General features: G+C 47.7%; 1 protein-coding gene across 2 annotated transcripts in view; it reads right to left on the bottom strand.

The window, feature by feature from the left end:
* Positions 1 to 15,953, bottom strand: part of Rph (Rabphilin) — a 110,945-nt gene that overhangs the window by 77,288 nt on the left and 17,704 nt on the right. For both annotated transcript variants that reach the window (XM_089573685.1, XM_089573686.1), the window contains exon 2: positions 2,173 to 2,270. In XM_089573685.1, the coding sequence (XP_089429811.1) occupies positions 2,173 to 2,240 (68 nt within the window). In that variant the 5' untranslated portion in view covers positions 2,241 to 2,270. The remainder of the gene's footprint in view (positions 1 to 2,172; positions 2,271 to 15,953) is intronic.

The raw sequence follows: 15,953 nt of genomic DNA, 5'->3' as shown, positions 1-15,953 counted from the left end.
AAGAATGTCCTAACATTCAATATCCTGTCTGATGATTGCAATAAATGAACAGAAAAGCATGTAAATGCAAAGTTTGTTCATTATAAGTAGGGCCTGGAAATTTAGGCATTTGCCTAAACATGCCTACAAATGCCTAAACAAGGGATTTTTGCACTTGCCTGCCTTTTTCCCGTTTTTTAGGAAATACTACCTATTTAACAGCACTTGTTTCCTATAAATGCCTAAATCCGGCATTTCGGTCCTCGGTGCCGTTTTTTTTAATTTTTGGACATCTGTCTGAGTGTGGTGAAAGGCGCGCGCCGACGCACGCACAAAAGGCGCGGGTCTCGCCAAACGTTTTTCTCGAATTGTAACTTGAACGTATGTTTATCTCGAAATGTAGCAAGAGGCGAGCTTGGAAGGAGACCTGACATACATTAGTGCAATCTTCTCAACATTGAAGGAAAGGATGACAAAGTTGGAAAAGGCTGGACTCTTAACAGAGGAATTGTTGAAGGTAGTGGCAGAAGTACCACAGCACTTCGGGGACTGGGCGCTACTGCTTCAAGGAAGATGCAACAATTGGTAGAAAAAAAATACCTGCCTAGAAACAATTTCCCAAATCAGAGACTTTCTACGCGGAGACGATACGGCCACATCACCTGAAGGCTTAGCCTTTATCAACTCTCAAATTTTAGGTTCGCGCCACTAAGTTCATGTGATGTCAAAAGAAGCCTTTTAAAGTACAAAGCTATGCTTAGCAAAAATCGAATGAGCTCTAAGTTCGAAAACCTGAGAATGCGCTTTATTGCTTCAGTTGAGGACTGCGTATGCTCCGTGCTTGACTTAAAAATCTTGTACTAATGAGTAAAGAGTATTATGCAAAGCGCCTATTTCAATATTTTTTAGAGCCTAGATGCCTGCCTATTTCAGGGTTTTTTAGTGCCTAAATTTCCGGGCCCTAATTATAAGAGATGGCTAGCTCTCCTACTGACCAAGTACTGAACAGTACAAAAATTAATAATTCGTGCTTAACAGGCGCACTTTTAAAAGCTGTGGGGACGCACTCATTCGTCCCCTGTGGTTCACTTTCCCGCAATGCACCCCAACTGTGGTTAGCTTCCCCGCAAGGCACTCTTCTCAGTTATGTTACTTTAACTAACAGAGGAGGGCGCTCGCGTCGCAGCGACACCAGCGCCACGGATGGCGTTTTGCTGCGCGCGCACGGGGAGTGACGGCTCTCTTCTGCTCGGGACCGGGAAAAGCACGCGGACATGTCGCGCGGAGCCGGTGGGCGGCCTCGTTGTGGGAACATGTTCCCGCAAGCCCGTGCCGTCCGGCCTCGGAGTTTTCCTCTGCCCTACCGTGGGCGAATATTCGCTCGTATCCGTGCTGGTGAGTCGGACATCCTCGATTCCTCAGTGTATTTTGTTGCTAGCTGGCGTTATTGTTGTTATAGCAATAAATGCCTTGTTTGTGTCAGCCAGTGTGTCGTTCTTTGTTCCCTCAGAGCAAGGCCCGCCGTGGTCGGTGAGCGCTCGGTAGCGTACGCGACCACGGGGTAGGGTCCGCGCGGTTTTGAACTGTGTCAGCCGCGGTCAAACGGGGAGAACGGATTTATCTCCCCATTCTAAACCCCACAAAGCAAATATGTTTTTATAAAAAATGTTGTTGCTTAAACACTTTAAAAGGTTTTTTTAATGACATTTCGAAAAAGAAAAGCCTTTTACTGGCGTCTTGTGCTGTTGCGGTTTTTCTACTATGGCTTTTGCACACTACGTTCGCGCCAAAGTCGTCTGCGCATACACGAACAGCCTTTTCGGAATGAACCATCGCAGTAGCGACACTCCGTGTTCCCAAAAAAATACGACTGTCCCGCACCGAGTAGCTCACCGGCCCGTGATGCTTTAAGCGTCCATGGTGGCTGAAGTGCAGTGCCGCCAGCTTTCCCTCTAGGTAACAGTAAGAAACTCTATGGGTGACAGTGATCTCTGAGCGATTATAACGCGGTAATGCCTTCTGACGTGTGAGCTGGTTCCTCTCGGACAAATCTGTACACACGTCTCTATTTCACGCGGTGTAAAAAAAAGCCTTGCGGCGGCAGTCCGGCGGGTAAATGAGATCGGGCTGCTCCAAACAATACACAGCGGAGTAGAAGAGGATAGTGGCTACATACAACAATAGGTCACTCACTTTGCCCGCAGCGCCAGCTCCCGGTCGTTGGGGCAGACCCACTTGTCCTTGTCGTTGAACTCGCTCATCGCTGAGCCTCGGCTGCTCTCTTTCGTCCCCTGCGAACGCAAGGCGCGCAGAGAATCAGGAGGATGTTCACGTGTTTTGTCTGTTTTAGTAGTAGTGGTTTATTTAAAAATAATAATGAAAGGAAGGAAAAGATTTTGAAGCGAAAAGCTTCACTACGCGGGTCAGAGCCGAGCTCCGCGTGAGCCGAACTGGTGAGTTATGCGCATGCGCGAAACCGAGTGACGTCACGCGCCGCGCCGGTGGTCGCTCCTCGCCGCTGCCGCAGCCGTCGCCGACTCCGTCGCCTGACCTTTCGGCCCAGCCTCGCGCTACTGCGCATGTGCGCCGCCTCCTCGCTGTCGCTACAACTGCGCGCTTCGACTCCTCGCCCACCGTTTGACCTTTCGTTGCAGCCGCGTGTTGCCCGCGTCGAAGCCGACAACCCTCCTCTCCGCATTCCTGCGGGCAGTTTTAACCGCGCCGATTTCCGTCTCCTCCTCCGCCTCCGTACAGGCATTGTGTGGACGGCCGTCAAACCAAGCATAACTGAAGCTTTTCGCTTGTATATCCAGGCTTAAGCACAGTTAAGCGACTTGCAAGCCCCGGCATCTATCATCGCTACAGGAAGCACCTGAGCTGGGGCAGCGGAAATAGAGGGATAGCAGGTAGACTGGAGAAATGAAATGATAGAGGTGAGGGGACAGGCAGAAAGGATATGGGGGGAGAGAGGTACAATATACAAGTAATCTATTTGCACTATAACATATGTAGAGGTTTTAGTGCAGAAACAAAATCAAGGACTCGCATGCCAGGTTTTCGAGTTTTGTGTACGGACATCGCGGCAAACTTTTGCGCCCACCCTGCATATCTCGCGACGATAGCGATGAACGACCAAGGTCAGGTGGATGATAATACAGACCACCCATGCTTTAAAACCATACACTGTATACAAGGCTACGTAGGCAGGCATGTAGGTCGTTCATCTATCCAGATGACCTTAGAATAAGAGGAAGACAAAGCAGTTGAAGTGCACTCCAAACATGAATACGCCTATGTGGGAGTAAAAAGAAAGTAAGCTGTCATCTAGCGTACTTCCTTTTATATAAGGGGGATTTTACTCTCCTTTTACTCCTTTGTGCTTAGGGTGTAGCCGACGGAGATGGGCCCGCTTGATAGGCTTCCGCAGGCAGTCAAGTGAGACCGCACGTCTGAAGCAGTTGGAACCCGGCGTTGTGAGTGTGTATAAGCAAGCTCATTTTTTGTTTTCGTTTTGTCTTAATCTCCGAGTGAGCACAGGATTGCGAAGTGACTATTGGTGAAAAAACGCACATCTGGTCGCTTCGCACTTTTTGGTTCCAGTCTACTTCGCCCGAAACAACACATCACAAATGAACACTGCAGTACGCGGCAAGAAAATGTACACGGGCTCCGAGGACAGCAAAAATCACCTTAAAATACATAGTATACAATACGGTTCACAATTAAGGGCAAAAATACACGCGTCAGAATACTAACTAGGAGTTCCCTCTGAGCGCGTTAGTACCCCACTGTGCATCGGTTGAAACAACAATGTTCACAAGGAACCAAGTCTTTACACATAAAGAAGTCAAGTTATTACCAGAGGACCCATAACAAAGGAACCATTAGCACCTAATGCGCAGTATATATGCAAAAAAAAACAATTTCTTAGCAGTTTCGAGTCCAGAAAGCAATCCTTCAGTTTAGCGTTAACGAAATTAAGCGAGTCACAGAGTTTTATGTCAAGAAGAAGGAAATTAAATTAAGGGCCGGGGAGATTCGGCGAGCCTTTACCAGGTGCTGTCTTTGTATCTATACATTTTACTGCGAAGGAACAGTGCAGGTAAATATATACAGAAAAGAGCATGTATACCATTCTGCTGAGACCGAAAAAGTGCTCATAAAGAAATAAAGATGACAGCGCGTACAAAACACCGAAGAGGGGGGGGGGGGGATGCGCCTAACAGCGTGCAGGGCTGTGCACCTTAAAAAAAAATTAGAACGCCCGAGCACTGTTTAACTTTTATTCAAATAAACGCGACGCTGCACTCGCCCTTGTGAATGATGAAAAGCTCCCACTCGCTATAAACCTGTCAACGAAAAATAAAGCGCTCTCGTTAAAATCAAGCGCCGATGGGCTCGTAAATTTTTTTCATTCCTGTGTCAGGTCTGTTCTCGCTCCGCCGCTTTTGTCAGCGGCGAAGGAAAAATGTGAGTATTACGTAAACGACTTCATTAATGAATCTCCCGTCGTTTCATTTTCTCTCTTTAGCTCCACGGCTTCCGAGAGTCCCCGCGAACGTCAGTAGGTTATTCTCTGCTTACTTTATGCTGAATGTTTGGAAAAAAAATTCTAACCAAACAAAATTCAGCATTGCAGAGAGCAAAAGCCAACCCAAAGGACGGCAACTGACAGGCCTCAGATGTCTGAGGTTAAAAATTTTCGCGGCGTTCACTACTCCTGAACCGACTTAAGTCTTAAAAAATATGTATGCAATAGAAACTTACGTATCGAAGCGACGGGGTTACCGTTTATTTTAGGCGGTTACATCTTTCGATTTTTTTTAATTTGCTCTGTCTGTTCGACCTTTGGCGTCATTTATATTTCATCCAGCGACGCTTTTCGATTCGTGCTTAAATGATGAAGTTGTTCTTGTTGACATAACAGCACGAACTAGTTACATCAAACCCTGATCGTGCCCAAGATTTCAGTCTGTTGTAGGAGAAGTCGGCAGAATGCAAATAATTTTACAACGTACGACCGTGCATTAAAAAAAAAACTGGCAGGGACACTTAACCTCCCCATTAAAGGTATGACGCGATAGTGTAGTGGGTTAAGCCCATATGTGCAGGATTGGTCATTTCCTACTTTACATTCACAGATCCCTGGGAGTCCTCATTCCACTCCTCGGGCAGTGGTGCAGCGGTCAAGCGATGCGCCACTGCCCTGCGATGGCAGGTGCTGCCACAGGTGGGCCTTGTGAGATCCAGATTACTCTGACCGAGCGACCAATCATTGATTTAAGTGCCACCTGCCACGGTGGGCAAGTTGTGGTGTCGCCGCTAGGTCACGTGACCTAGGTGGCCCACCTACCTTTCGCTTTCTTACGCGCTTACTCGTCCCCTGTGGTTCGCTTCCCCGCAGAGCACCCTCAACTCGACCTCGGTCGTTCGCTTCCCCGCAATGTACCCTCCTTAGTTGTGTTACTTTAACTAACAGGGGAGGGCGCTGGCGTCGCAGCGACACGAGCGCCACGGATGGCGTGTTTGCTGCGCGCGCGCGGGGGAGGGACGGTCCTCTTCTTCTTGGGGCCGGGGAAGCGCGCTGACGTTCGGCGCGAGGCTCCGCTCTTCGCCGGCTGGCGCGAACCCTCGTGGGGAGGAACGTTCCCCCGCATCTCGTCCTGCCCGGCCTCGGAGTTTTCCTCTGCCCTACCGTGGGCGAACATTCGCTCGTAACCGTGCTGGTGGATGTCCTCGATTCCTCAGCGTATTTTGTTGCTAGCTGGCGTTGTTGTTGTTGTTGTAGCAATAAATGTCTTGTTTGTGTCAGCCAGTGTGTCGTTCCTTTGTTCCCTCAGAGCAAGGCCCGCCGCGTACGCTCGGTAGCGTACGCGACCACGGGGCGGGGTCCGCGCGGTTCTGAACTGTGTCAGCCGCAGTTAAGCGGGGAGAACGTATTTATATCTCCCCAATTATTAAAACCTACAATATATATGTGCGTGCGTGCGTGCGTGCGCGCGCGCTTTTAATGCGCTCTGCGATTGAATAGCTTTTAGCGCTATTTATCAGTGCTGCTATGACCAGCGCAGGTTATGTGCCGGAGAAGGAAGTGGCGACAGCACGTGCTACACTGAAGGCTGGGACCTTCGCCTCGGCCGGACGTCTTCGGCGCCGCTCCGTCGACCACCACTTCGACACAACTGCAATAAATGCGGTCACATTTGTAGTCGCCGACGACCGCCGTATGTATACCGCGAGCTGACTCCACTGCCTCTTCTACGGATATCAGCGCTGGTCACGCAGTTCGACACACATGTACCAAAATCAGCGAAGGTAGCAGAGTGCACTGCCGCTCGCTACGAAAAATCTAAGAAAAGGGCCTGGTGACGGGGACTCCAAGACTCGAGTGCCGCTAACGCCATCTATGAGCCGTGGTAGAATGCCTTCCCTGCAATACACTTCATGCTTACATCAGCTCTCGACGACGAGACAGACTTTTTCTTCTCCAGGACAGTGCATTAGCGTATATAATCACGCACCTCCGCAGTCATTATTAACGCGAGAACAATATACGGCTCTGTCGCGTCAGCAGAAAGTGTCCGAAATTTCGTCCGCACGATTACGTCGTTCTCTGAAGATTAATATGTGAAAGTGTGATTGTGACAGATAGTGTGTGATAAAATTTTGCCGTGGAAAAAGTTTGGTTGATGAGGTGGAATTAATGAATTAATTAAACGCGAAAAAATACACTTAGACGTCAAAATATCTATGGATGCCGATATAGTACATGGACGTCAGAACAGCCCCGGACGTCGATATAGTATGTGGACGTTTTCCTTTCGCATTGCTTCGAAGCGGGTCGCCGGAGTGATCTCAAAATTTTACTTCAGGCAGCACTTCGTACATGGGCGCTCTTCCCGCTATGCATCAACTCAAGACTTGATCGAGGTGCTACTTGCTAAATGTTAGGTAGATGCATGCGTGGTGACTACTTGAAAGCGGATCAGAGCAAGTGGCGTTTTCCGTTACGGCCCATTCAATCCAGAGTACATCGAAACTTTAACAGAGATAAACCAAGACCGAAGTGAAGACACCAGAGCGGCTTAAGCTGGCAATAAATCGGGTTTTAACTCTACAGCAGGTGTGTATGTTGGGCTAAGGTGCTTGCGCGGATACTAATTGCACGCCCGGGATAACTGCTGTGTTGTAATATAAGGCAGCACCATGGGCAACGCGTCATGAACACGTAAGGCCGAGGAGACGATCGTCAGTGCCCGCCGGATAATTATGCTCCAGCCGCATGAAAGGCAGAGAGCTTGAAGGGACCGGACCCGCGCATATACGCTGCCCTCAAACGCCAGGGAAGCGTCTAATTAATTCGCGATTAAAGGACTCATCACAGCCCCTATGTATACGCAGAGACGATGAATGGCTCCACGTTGTCTTTATATCGCCGGGATTAAAAAGAGATCGCGGTGCGTACTCTCCGAAAGATAAGAATCTCGGAAGATTAAAAAATGATATATAATAAAAACTGACAGAGAGAATCCAAAAGCGGCACCAGCGGCCGAGTAGGTTGGTCACTCCATCACGGGCCAAGGGGGTGTGGGTGAGGTGTTTGTATGTTAACACCTTCAGTCCCCAATTATTCTCCAACGAAGGCAAATGTTCAAATTTCTAAGACAGCACAGGAAAACTTATCACCTTCCGAGATTATTAATCATAGAATTTCTGTCTGGTTTTCATACCATCGTGACTCAATTGCGCTTTCTAGATTTTTCGAGACACAAACTCGCCAGTATCACATCGGAACTACCGCAAAACGCAAATCCGTGATCCGTTATCCGCGTTCACGCATCTCTGAATCTATGGTAGAACAGGCGGCCCGCTTTTGGTCTGGAGTCTGACACGGCAATAAAGTTATTCGGGCTGAATGACCTCTTTTCCGAGGCTTTTAAAGAGAGCAACTGATCCAAAGAGAAGCCTCATATTTTATTTCGTTCCACTTACCGATGCCCACGAAAGCGAAGTGGCGTTTAGAAAGGGAGAAGCGAGGGGTGGTAACCGATATCACCTAGAGAAAAAAGAAAAGACAGACGTAGAAAAAGAAATTCAGGTGATAAGGCTCGTTATTATTAAATTGCAGCTAAGGTGGTTTGGAAACGCCGGCGATTTTCGATGACATCTACGACGTTGGAGACGAAAAAAACTACAGCGTTAAGAGAAAAAAAAATGGAGGGGGCACTTAAGCTCCGCCTCAAGGGTATGATGGGATAGCGTAATGGGTTAATTCCCACATATGCAGAAGGTCATTCTCTACTTCACATTCGTAGATCCTTTGGAGTCCTCATACCCCTCCTCCTGGCGCAGTGGTGCAGCGGTTAAGCGGTGCGCCACTGCCCTACGATGGCAGGTGCTCATATCAGTAGGCATTGTGCGCCCAGATTGCTTCTCCCGAGCGACCAATCATTAATTTAACTGTCACCTGCCACGGTAGACAGGTTGTGATGACACCGCAAAGTCGCGTGACATAGGTGACTCATCTGCCTCCTATGCTGCTCTCTGAGGAACACCTTCGAAACCATGGCCGCGATTTTTCGCTCACAACGCCGACACCCAATTTTCTGGAGAACCGGGCCGTTAACACAGGTGGTACGGTACCAGCTGATGCGATGTTAGCTAAAGCAAACTGGAAACGCGGGTGAGCTTTAGTGGAAGAAATGAGTTCACGAATGTGGTTCCTGTTCCACAATGCGAGAGGAAAAATGTGCAGTGGCTTAGCTGTGGTTAAGCCCGGATATACAAGCGAAAAGCTGCAGTTATGCTTCGTTTGACGTCATAGCTGTCGCAGTTCGTGCACAATGCACTGGGAGCACCAGGATAACGGTGTAGGCAAGCGCGTTATATAGCCCTCCTTCCGCATGCGTAGTAACTGTGGTAGACACGCGGCTGCAAGTAGCGTCATACGAGGAAGCCGAGCGCGCGCCGATGCACACTGGGTAAACACGCGCAGAGCGCGCGAACGACGGTGGAGGTCGACCGGCGGAGCCGCGCTCAGCGGCGGCTCCGCCGACCACGTGCGCCTCTCCAGTGACGTCGCGCGGCGAACTCGCGCACGCGCAGATATGGCTAAAATTGATCACGGTGCACGCCAGACCCGGTGTAATTGACTAGCCCAGTGAAGCTTTTCGCTTCAAAAATCTTCCATCGCAGGAATCTGTGCGTCAAGGCGTGCTTCCTACCTTGTCAGAGTTATTGATAAATGAGAGCAGAACAACAAAGGCTCAGTGATCCCTATTACCAACATAAGAAAATCATCGTTTAAAAAACAACAGGCCAAAATTTGCGTCTAGAGGTGAGAGTATGCTCAATCATTATTTTATTTTACCCACTGCGATGGCTCAGTGGTTATGGTCCTCGGCTGCTGACCCGAAAGACAAGGGATCCGATCGCAGACGCGCCAGTCGCAGTTCTTGGGTGGCAGAATGCTAGATGCCCGTGTACTGTGCGACTGTCTGTGCACGTTAGAGAACCGCCGGTGGTAGAAATTATCCGGGAACTTTTACTACGGCGTCCTTCTTAGCCTGAATCGTTTTGTGCAGTTAAACCCAATTAAAACCAAACCAAACCAATATTTGTCTTTCACGACAGAGGCGCTGGCAGTCCGACCTTAGAATTTAGGGAGTAAAAGTGTCAAACTCTAAAGGCAGGAAAACATTGCCGAAAGCTTTGTGCGTGTAAATACTTACAGACGGTTGAGCACATATAATAAAAAAGAAGCAAATGCGTAGCAGTACCTGTATGTAACGCCACATCGCACAGCATCATAAAAACAAGTGTTTCCTCCCTTTAGTTATTTCTTTCCTTCTTCCTTTCATCGCTGTTTTCTTATTTTTATCTTCTTCCATCTTATCGTCAGTGCCCAACTTTATCTCTCTCATTGTCTTCCTACCAAAAATATCACTCAGGCACCTTTGCACACATTACAGTGCCGGCAGCTTCGCCTGGCTCTCCATGGCATGCTTCCGTGTCTCTTTCTTGTGCGAAGGAATGTTATGAGTGGGGCGGCGTGACGAAATGGTTCACGGACGGATTCCTAACAGCGCTCTAAGCCGATTTGCGGTGCCAGGTCGTAATGGTTATCACTTTTATGCAGTTTCCGTCGTAGCGTGGCAAAAAAGAGAGAGAGAGGGGAAAACTGCAATACTAAAACGATTCCGGGCTGCCCCAGATTGTGGTTTATTCTAAAAAGCAAATTTCACTACTTTCCTTCCTTTAGTCCTTACTTCTTGCTTTCGTTCTCTCTTTGGTACTTTTCTTTCCCTTATTTGTTTAATGGCTAATATGTTCGCACACTATTGCTGGCTCGAAAAACTCTGGCGACGACCCCTTGAAACCCTGACAAACTGGCTACGGGAGGGGAGGGGGGGGGGGGGGGGGGTATTGAGGTGTTGGGCCAAGTGTGTCACAAAAACAAAAGTAGGTCAAGGGCCTCAAAACAGCAGCACGTCGCCTAAATGGGACATGAACAGTTAGCTTCCTTGTTACCCTTGCCTGGCGTTCTTTCTTTCCTTACTCCTGTTCTTCCTTCCATTGTCATCCTTGCCTCGCACTCGAATGCCTGCTCTGCGGTTGCGCATTTCCCCCTAATGAGTCTCCAAGATCTCACAACGTAAGCAGGAAGGAAGGGGGTTATAGAAAGGTTAATAACGTCAAAAATATGACAGGGACAATCGAGTCGTCACTACGAGCCCACCCCACCATGATCACCCAGACAGGCCCAGACCTCCCGATGCTCTTCGATTACCGGCGTCACACGCCACTTTTATGAGCCAACTTTACAAACCAACTGCTTTATCTGGTTCCCTGCGGTCCTCAGATTTCCCCCTTCCTTTGGTCTCCACTCTATCATCCTATTACGCATTACCGTCCGCCACCGCACTACATTCCGCCACATCGTCATCCGGAATTTGCTCTAATCAATGCGGCCCTTATTTTGTCTCTTTCAAGCAAAGCCTAACGAAGTCTTAGTCGTCGCTTAGTGCACTGCACGCTGCTACTCAGGGTCTTCAGACTTTACTCTTTGACATCCGAGTTCCGCCCTTTAGGTGGGTACTGGCTAAAAACGTTCATTATACTGCGCATTATTGTTTTTACGGGGAGTGTTGGGCTGCTCTTCACGACTTGGTGGGACCTACCGAGTGAATTGCACAGAATTCCCATTTTTTATGCCATTTAAACGCAATTCATACTGGACGTTCACGGCGTTAATCATTTCGCCTTAGCCTTTTTTTTATTTTTCGCGTTTCCACGGTGTGTAATAGTTGACAAGATACAGTTAAAAGGCAGCAATCCTTCAAACACACGTTATGAATAATGAATAGACGCTGACTGCAAATCCATCGCAAACGGGAACTCGGCCATATTTTAGTAAGGCACGTATGCCTCCGGAGAAAGGAGCCCGGTGTCAAGGCCCACGATCGAGCCGAGGGAACGCTCTCAAGTGAATCCCATATAGCTCAACTAGTGACAGCGCCATCGGCTGACAACCAGACGAGCAGCGCCTCTAGCGTATGGGGGGGGGGGGGGGGGGGGGGGGGGGGGGGGGTCTCGAGCACGAGACTTTTGTATCGATTTGCGACAGTGACGACCAACGGAGGAGCTGTAGAAGTATGCAGCGACGTCATAGTGGCCGCCATTTAGGTGTACATGGAGCACGGCGAAATACCGGAGCAGGTTGCGGTAAGTAGAACACGTTGCGGGGCTAGTTGGTGATGCATTTTCTCTTCTTCAAATTTAAACAGCGCTACATTTTCAGACGAATACACAGACAGATATGACAGGACGGGCGCTTTCATGTCTGTCCGTCCTGTCATGTCTATCTGTGTATTCGTCTCGAAAGTTAGCGCTGTTTAAATCTGAAGAAAAGGTTGCGGTAAGCCGATTAAACATGCGCGCATGTCTAAGCGGCTTACCGCAACCTGCTCCGGCTTGTACAGCTGAAGCCGTGCGCTGTGCAACAAAGCGGCGCCCATGACGTCACGTAAATGCCCCCTATAGGTATACCCCAACCGTACACTCCATGCCGGCACTGCTCAGTAAATGAAGTTACGAATTTTAGAATGATAAACAAACACACACACACACACAATGAAACGGGAGGGCGGATGGATGAGCAGACGGAAAGACCGATATCAGTCAGACATTGTATTTATAATGCAGGGGTTATATCCATATAGCTTGAATATGAAGACTATAAATATATTAACGCGAAAAGTTGCTTGAAAAAGGTTTTTTTTTTTTGGTCGAACAATGATTTATTGGTCCCAAAAAACTATACACAAGACCATAAGTGTACAGACTAGGGTCCCAAAGTCCAAGACTGTACCGGGAACCTCGATAAATCAATTATACAAGAGATGATTACAGCATAGTTAGCGGAAATTATAATATAAAGAAAATATAAAATCAATACTTCACCACAAAGACAGAGTAAAACTCACAATAACGCAGGCAATATACATAAAAAGAGAATAACAAATCAGCATTCCAACAAAAATACCTTAAGCTTATTTTAGAATGCAGGCAAGGAAATGGGTTTTTTTAGAGTGGGTGGCAATGTATTCCAAAATGAAATTGCTTGAAAAGATGACGTGGATTTACCATAATTAGTATGGCCTTTGGGAAGCAGAAAATTGTTTCTTCCTGCAAATCTGGTACGGTTGTGATTGATTAGCAGGATGGGGTCTACAAACTGAAAATGTAGGGTGCCGTGTAGTAACCTGAAGAATATGATTGCAAGGTGATACTGGAAAAGCTGGTGGACGGGTAAGATATTGTGCTCATGCAATAAAGAACGAGCATTAGTTGAGAAAAGGCTACGGGTAATAATGCGGATGGCCTGGTTTTGTAAGTGTTGCAGAGACGATACATGACAATGATAAGTATTTCCCCATGAAATAATCCAATAAGTGATGTGACTGTGTATGAAGTATGTAGTTGATTATTCGCCGAAACGAAAACAAAACGCGCAAAAGCATTCAAACCGGCCATAATACAGCACACTAATAACGGTACAATCGCAATCATTATCGACTTCCGAAACACGATAAGAGAGCGCATGGTCTTCACTGCATACATGATGCGGCGCGCGGTGAAGTAGGCCTGCCTCCTTCGGGAGGTAGTGGGAAAAAATAAACTACGCGAGAAGCAAAAGCATTGTCACGAACCCGGTTCCGCCGGCTTAAATTGCTTGCCGTGCCCGGAAAGCATAAGTTAAGGGAAGACTCGACGCGAGCCGCGCAGAAGGCACCTGAGGCCGCGCGCTCGCCTTAGAAACGCCTTCTGTTTGCCGAAGATGCGGCACAACCGCGTGTCTGGTTCAAATTGAGTTATGATTTAATCTGCACGTTTTTCCCTTTTCTGCGCGTGCTTCGATCAACCGAGTCTGTTCCGCCCACGCCTCTGTTTTATCGTTTCGTTCCTCATGTGCAGTCCCGTCACACGCGCGGCCTGCAGTTGTAATTAAATTTTATCCTCGTCATCGGTTCGCATTATACACTCCTAGTTTGTGAAGAATAATATACAGGCTGTTCGGGCGAAGGTGAAGCGGAGTATTAAGAAAGAGGCTATTTGAGCCATACAGGTGGCTTCCGTGACATTGTAATACCAGTACAGAGTGAGCTGACGGGCTATAGTTGGTCATTCACAATAATTTCAACAGCGCATGCTACACACGGACACAGGACGAGAAAACACACACACGAGCGCTGAACTGCAACTTTATTTGTTTTCTCGTCCTGTGTCCGTGTGTAGCATGCGCTGTTGAAATTATTGTAATACCTGTGTTGGCAAACACCTGAAACCCGCTTAATCATGTTACATAGCAGGCTGCTTAACTTATTTCTAATAGTTAACCTTCTAAATGTTAGCTAGATGCCGTGTTGCATCTTGAGATTTGTAGCCGGTCGTTAGTATATCTGTATGACTGTGTATCTAACTTCTAAAACTCGACTACCTTCGGCGCTGAGGTTAAAACAAAATTTGGCCTTTGAGCGCCCTTTTCGAAAAGCGCGCTTCTTTGATGTGCATTTAGAACAATGTCCACCACTACGGATCTCTCCGCGACGCATGTACCACGTGACCTCCTTTCCGCCAGCTCTGCGATGTTCGCCGCTGCTTGCTGCAGCGGCCCGCACGGGAGAGGCAAGGTGACGTAACACGTGCGTCATGGAGTGACGTAGTGGTGGGCGTTGCTGGGCCTTAGCGCCGAGGGTGATCGTGGAAGTGGAAAACGTGTTCCGGCTATTACTAATTAAGGCCGACTACAAATATCAATTTCCAGCCAGCGACTAACTGAAATAGCGATATAAAGTTACACCCGTGCCAACAAGCGCACAAGAAATTAGAGTAAATGCTTAAGGCCTTAAGTTAATGCCACTACTGGCGGAGTTGGTGCTACGCGTCCAGACTTAATGTCATTATATATGCAGAAGTGAGCAGGCTTGTCTGGAGCGCTCGAACTGTGGCAGACGGAGCAAAAGGTGCAGACTCTTAATGAAAGTAGCGGTTTGCACTAGTAATCCTTGCTCTCGAGCGCGGCCGCATAGCTACACGGATGATAAAAAGCACGAGCGCAGTGTTCACAAGGCAACTGCGATAAAATATCCAGTTATTTTTCCCGCAGCACACCGCTCCAACGTTAGAGACAAGAGTACTCACATCTGTACCTCACGATAACGCCTCATACCCCACAATTCTGGACAAACCTTTTTTCGAAAGCAAAGAGTTTATGAACGCATTGTTTTCATATATGGGAAGATTTAACTATAACAATCAAATATCTGCATATCTTCCGTCAGCAGTCTTGCATTTTTTTTTTGTTATTAACGTTTTTCCTGTCGTCATAAACGCTCCCCATTGGTTTTCTATGGCAGTCCTAAGTGCTCGGTGCGAGCGATGGGAAAGTTTGAATTAAATAAAGATTTTGCTATACGCACCGGAAGTACGCGAACCATTACATTCGATATTTCCGCAAGGACACCTTACAATATCCGATTATTCAAATTTTTTTCTCTAAGAATGCTGGACAAGAAGCCAGTCAGGAAGTTTACCAGATTTTAAACGGTGGTAATGAGCACAAAATCTCGGGAAATTTGCCCAGGTGTGATATCAAAATTATTTTGCACACATTTACCCAGGGCTGTTCTTGGTTCACAAGCCGAAACAGTAGCCTTATACTCGCGTGTCAGCCATTGTTAGAGCACAAGACGAGAGTATCTGTCGTAAGTACCGGTCAAAATGGCGTCACACGCATCAGAAATGAGGTGCCTTATATAACTGAGTGTTATGAAAAAAAAATGGCAGTAGCTTAGCTCGGCTATACCAGGATATACGCAGCGAAAGCGAGTGTGTATATATATATATATATATATATATATATATATATATATATATATATATATATATATATATATATATATCGACGGGGCAAGCGGTGTGACGTCATACCAAACGGCGGCGGCGGCGGCTCTGTGGCGAGGCGCGCGGTGTGACGTCATGCCAGATGGCGCGGCGAGCGCGCGCCATCCGCCAGCTGCGGCGGTTGGTAGGCAACGGCTCAAGGTCGGTCTCTGTGCCTCCTCGGAGCACCGCCACAGCGAAATCGTAAGTCCGTGGCCGATGTAGCTTTCGCAACAATAAACCTTTTGGTACTTGACAGGAAGTTGTACTAAAAAATTTGCGCGGGTTTCTGCCCGTGGAATGGGATCAAGAGTACGTATTTCTCGGGCGAATGTGTTCTGACGAACTCAGTAAATTACGGATAGCAGTAAGCTTATAATGCATGCCATTAAATTTTCAAGTTTTACACCGCGCGAATGCCATTCACTTAAGCCAGTAAGCACTTACTCGCATTAAATTTGCCCATGTCGCAAGGGTATTAATCATTAGTAATTAGTTAACTAGCTTACTTGTTAACCTGACCGAGTCAG

The sequence above is a fragment of the Amblyomma mixtum genome, chromosome 2 (genome assembly GCF_055824585.1).
Source record: "Amblyomma mixtum isolate Tamu chromosome 2, ASM5582458v1, whole genome shotgun sequence".
NCBI lineage: Eukaryota > Metazoa > Arthropoda > Arachnida > Ixodida > Ixodidae > Amblyomma > Amblyomma mixtum.
The sequence above is the reverse complement of the archived record's forward strand: the minus strand, read 5'-3'. Positions and strand labels throughout refer to the sequence as shown.